General features: G+C 39.9%; 1 protein-coding gene across 1 annotated transcript in view; it reads right to left on the bottom strand.

The window, feature by feature from the left end:
- The window catches only part of rgs9bp (regulator of G protein signaling 9 binding protein), a 9,158-nt gene that overhangs the window by 2,794 nt on the left and 628 nt on the right, over positions 1–5,736 (bottom strand). The window contains exons 2-3 of the mRNA XM_020588344.1: positions 2,368–2,674; positions 1,306–1,599 (exon numbers count right to left, since the gene is read on the bottom strand). Coding sequence (XP_020444000.1) covers positions 1,306–1,599; positions 2,368–2,674 — 601 coding nt within the window. The remainder of the gene's footprint in view (positions 1–1,305; positions 1,600–2,367; positions 2,675–5,736) is intronic.

Genomic DNA, 5,736 nt, shown 5'->3' on the forward strand with positions numbered 1-5,736 from the left:
CCACTTTTAAGTCTTATTTGAAGACCTACTTCTATTCATTGGCGTTTGACCAGGAATGACACTCTGTCTGTGGTGTTAGTGTTTATATTATTGTTTATAGCTTTTTATGTGTTGTTTTTATATTTGTATGATATGTTAAGTGCTTTGGTCAGCTGTGCTGTGGTAAAGCGCTATATAAATAAAGTTGAGTTGAGTTGAGTTGAGTTGTTTGTCTGAGTTATGTTCTTGGCAGTGACACAGTACATGTTCTACTGTCTCCTCTACTTGGCAGAGGTGGAACAACCCAAATGCACCGTTTTGTTTAACCTTATATGTCACACCTTAGCCCTGTTAGAACGCTCCCCTCCATGGCATTTCTTCCCATTACCCTCATGTTTCCTCCTACATTTTCCAGCTTCTTTCCCTCAACATTTTTTATTTACAACAAAAGGGTACAAACATTTACATTATAACAATGCGACTGCCCCCCCCCCACCAGGTGTTTGTATTTTATCTGATACACCAGCTACATTTCATTCAAACAATGAGACCATATATTATCTACAGCTTAAAGGCATACAAATAATTTTTGTATAATAATAGTAAAGAAAATTACAACAAATGATGACAATGTAATATGAATATGATTTACCTTGTTGGGTGAAATTAAATTAAAATGTGGGTGAATTTTTCACTTTGGGGGTGATCCCATTACAATATAATGCAAACAATCAATCCACAATGATCTCCAATACTAAAAACCCACAAACTATGCAATCCCCACCTCCAGTCCTCAAACATCGTCAGTGACGTCACACTCTGGCTGAGACAAGCCACAACACAAAGGTTCACTACTTTCTTCTGCCCCCGGTACTCGATCTATGCTTGGAAGCCTCTGTTTTAGCCCATCCTCACTAACGGCAACTAACAGGTAGTGTTAGTAATCCCTTAAACCACATATGAGTACTTCTAACAGTAGCTGGTGCATTTATCACAGCCTCCGTCATTAAGCCAACACACTAACACTAATGAAATGAGAGCTGTATTAACTGCCTTTTGTTAGTGGAATACCTAGCTGATGAGAAGTTTATGATGACTGTCAACTGTGTATTAGCAAGAAAAACTAAAGTTACATTGTCCATAAACAAGATTATTTACTGGTTAAAAATAGATGACTGATCCATCCTTGTACACCAGGATGCTATATAAATTGGTATATAAATTGGATGTTATAAGGGTCTTCTCATGAGAAAAAGATGACACAAACAAATAAATTGGCTGTTACCCAAATAACAGAGAACAGTAATAAGAGCACAAAGATATGACTTTGCTGGTATAAAGGCTGGTGTCCAGACTGCTCTTCATCCATGGAGAGCAGTGCCAGGGAAGTGCTATCAGTGCTGCTGAGTGGTTCAGCACGCTGTGGCCCATGGGGCTCCACCACCCAGTGCAGCACACTCACTTTCATCTCCATGTCATCAATCATGTGGCCAATCTGGCTGATCTCTTGCTCCATGGTGCTATGCTCAGCATCGTCTATGCCAGCAGGAGGTGTTAACCGCTGAGCTTGGTTCGGGTCTGACAGATTGAGTGCCCGAGCAGCAATCTCGCTTCCCCCTCCTGCAAAATTAAAATGAGTAAATTAATACTTTACCTTTTTAGCCAGTCAAATATGACTGAACTGCTTTTAATTTTGTTGCATTTTAAACATATCTGTGACATTTTAGTCCCAAACGGGGTCACGGGAGGCTGGAGCCAATCCCAGCCAGCTGTGGGCAAGAGGCGGGGTACACCCTAGACAGGTCACCAGTCCATCACAGGGCTAACACACAGACAAATAACCATTCACACACACAATCACTCCTATGGGCAATGTTAGAGACACCAATCAACCTAAGCTGCATGTCTTTGGACTGTGGGGGGAAGCTGGAGCACCCAGAGAGAACCCACACAAGCATGGGGAGAACATGCAAACTCCACACACACCGGGTCGGCTGGGGCTTGAACCTGGAACCTTCTCGCTATGAGGCAACAGCGCTAACACCGCACCACTGTGCTGCTCCCATTTTTTAACACTTTATACAAAAAATAAAAATTATTACCTTCATGAATGAAAACTAACTGGCTTAGGTTGAATTTGTTATAGCTGCAGTCAGTGTACCTATACTAACTTGGCAACTAACTGCCCATGTCACCATGTTTTGAAGAAATCTGATCTATTATATCCTGATGTTTTCCTACAAAAATCACAAGAGAGTCCAGAAGAGAAACAGCAATGTTATTTATTTATTTTTTTTAATGTTATTCAGGTGATGCACTTCCCTTGGCTAATCAACCTCCTGTACGACACGTAGTATATGCAATAAATTGCACAGGGCTACCATTTACCTTGAATGCCAGTTTGTACAAGGTTAACAAAACTGGGCAGAGAGAAAGTGTTGCCAATATGGAAAACTTTGCACATGTCAACATGGAGGAGCTCCAGGCTGGAGGAGAAGGCCACCCATAGGAGCTCCATCTCCTTACGCTTCTCTTGAGGTAAGCTCTTATCCTGAAGATGTGAGGTCAGATGATGACAAATGATCACAGCCAACTTTTGGGCTTTTTTCTGTGTTTGTTGCACCTCATCCCGCAACTGCAGGCTATCTGTCCACCCACCAACATATGAGGCCAAGTGCCGGTAGCATGCAACCACCTGTATGAGGAAAAAGAAATAAAGATATACGTAACTTTACGAATATGAAGGGTTTAAGGAACACAGAAGGTTTCATGGCATCTGTGCTGTTCTTCTGTAACTCAAAGCTTGTAATGGAAATGACCATATTGTTTTGTATAGTCATGGACATGCCCACATTACCTGCTCAAGTATACACTTTAATTAAAATAGACATTTAGCCTGAACCTATCATGAAGCAAAATGTATTTACACATATTTCAGTGAACTATGATGTGCATAAATGCTTTACAACAAACTGCTTTTTGACTGTTGAGAAAAAAATAATGACCACTATCCATCAATCTACAGTTATTGCTCAACTTAACTCTGGATCTGTCAGAACAAAATTCTGATAACAAATCTTGGTGTCCAAATTGATGCCGATCTTAATTTTAACACGTTCAAGCCATAACTACATTTTCATTTATATAACTAATTATTTATTTATTTTTATTTGCAACAAATGTCCAGGCTCAGGGGTCTGATGTCCAGAGAAGACTGAAACACTCATTCATGCCTTTATTGCCAGCAGAACAGACTATTGTCATGGTCTTCTGCCAGGTCTTCATCAAACAAGTGTTAAACAGTTTCAGCTTGTTCAGAACGCTGCAGCCAGAGTTTTAACTGAAACTACGATAAATGAGCACATCATTCCTGTACTCCTTAAATCTTTACACTGGCTGGTGGGTTTCTTTTAGAATGGATTTTTTAAGTGCTGCTATTAGTAAATAAGACCCTCAAGGGCCTGGAACTGCAGTATCTTTCCTTTTTTTTAAAGAATATAAGGTTTTTAAGATTTCTAAATACCAATCAGTTGGTAGTTCCCTGGGTCAGAACTAAACAGGGTCAAGCTGTCTTCAGTCATTATGCAGCGCAAAGATGGAACCAGCTTCAGGAGGAATCTGCAGATGCTGTAACCATTTTTCAAAGGTTCAAAGTGTTTATTTGTCATGTGCACAGTTAGGAAACGTGTTTCCCTGTACAATGAAATTCTTATTTTGCCGTCCACATGAATGCCACAAAATACAAATGAAATATAAAGTAGATAAATAACACAAAATCTTAGGCACTTTAAGCAGCAACAAATGCAGCAATATAATACAAATATATAAGAATATAACAGAGAATGTATGCTGCATGGGAGCAGCATGTGCAGCAGAGTCATTGCGCAATTATGCATGTAACACAAATAATTAACAAAATCTAAGACACTTTAAGCAGCAACAAATGCAGCAGTATAATAAAAGAATATAACAGAGAATGTATGCTGCATGGGAGCAGCATGAGCAGCAGTCAACAGTCATTGGGCAATTATGCATTGCAAACTGAGAATGTAAACAGTACATCACGTATTTCCTGGTAGTAAACTCCTCAGCTGTTTAGGAGTCTGATGGCAGAGGGAAAGAAAGAGTTTTTTAGTCTAGTGGTCCTGCATTTCACACTTCTGAACCTCTGGCCACAGGGCTGAAAAGTGAACAGTCCGTGCTGGGGGCGTGTTGGATCTTTGAGGATGGATGCAGCTTTCCTGCAGTGGTAAATGCTCTGCAGAGAGGGCAGTGGAGTCCTGGTGATCTTCTCCACAGTCTTTACCACTCTCTGCAGGCACTTGCGGTCCATAGCAGTAGTGCTGCCATACCAGACAGTGATGCAGCTGGTCAAGATGCTCTCAATGATGCAGCTGTAGAAGTTGTGTAGTGGTTAAAAATAAACAAGGTTCCAGAGGTAATATGTACAGTATGTAGTTCATATATAGATATTATTTGTACTAGTTGTGTAAGGGAGAGCTGAGTGGTTATGGGTTCATTAAGTTCATGTGAGCTGAACAATGAGCTCATATAAGTTGGTCAAGATGTTTCCTGTTTTTGAAGTACATCTTATGGTGTTGTCTCCCGAAACTGGAGACAGGAAGCTAAGTTCAGAAATTGATGTAACAGCCTAAGGAAAGCTGCAGATAAAAGAGTGAGCCTGAAGGTGTGTGAAGGTGTAGTGTGTATTTGTAGCTGAATCGCGGAGTCTGAAACTCTGTCAAAGGATCCTAGGTGACATGCCAAACCTCCTCAGCCTCCTCAGGAAGTACAGCCGTCGTTGGGCCTTCTTGACCAGCTGTGTGGTGTTAAGTGTCCAAGTGAGGTCCTCACTGATGTGGACGCCCAGGTGTTTGAAGATGCTCACCCTCTCCACTTTGAGCCCCTGGATGAACAGCGGCCGATGAGATCTCCTCATTGGAGATCTCATCATTTTTAAATCTAAACTGAAAACACACATGCCTTTGAATGATTGTTTGGCTGTTTTTACTGCTTAATGTTTTTTCCTCTGTCTCTCCCGTATGTAAGCACCTTGAGTCATCATTGGGCTGGAAATGAGTCCGATACAGAAAAAGTTGAGTACAGTTGTTTTACAAAGTGGGAAACTGTTCCAATTTCTTGATCTCAGTCATATGGCAACAACCCTGGAGGATTAGCAGGAGTGGTTTCAGTGAAAAATATTATCCATAATCTCATTATCATTGGTTTATTTTTAGATAAGCCAAAATAACCTTGTGCACTCAGAGTCTAAGTGACCCATTTTCAAACCACAGTTACAGACAAGGGGTCAAACCACAATAACTACATTTATGATATTTTGTTTTATGTATTCATTCACATTTGTACTTTTCTATACTGTATTTTAAACCTTGGATATTTTTGGATATTATAAATCTATATAAATATTTCACATTTTTTCTGTTATTTACCTCAGTTTTCTCCTGGGAACCAATTAAGTTAATTTAAAAACAGTATTAATAAATTCTAGCAAAGCTGAACAACTTGTAGTGGTTTTCAAACTCCTAAACAGCTGAGGAGTTTACTACCAGGAAATACGTGATGTGCTGTTTACATTCTCAGTTTGCACATGCATAATTGCCCAATGACTGTTGACTGCTGCTCATGCTGCTCCCATGCAGCATACATTCTCTGTTATAGTGGTTTTCAAAGCAAACAGCAATGCTGTAGAAGTGCAATATTATTAACTATTATAACTTATATATACATGTATGTATA

This window comes from Monopterus albus, unplaced genomic scaffold (genome assembly GCF_001952655.1).
Source record: "Monopterus albus unplaced genomic scaffold, M_albus_1.0 scaffold531.1, whole genome shotgun sequence".
NCBI classification, from domain to species: Eukaryota; Metazoa; Chordata; class Actinopteri; order Synbranchiformes; family Synbranchidae; genus Monopterus; species Monopterus albus.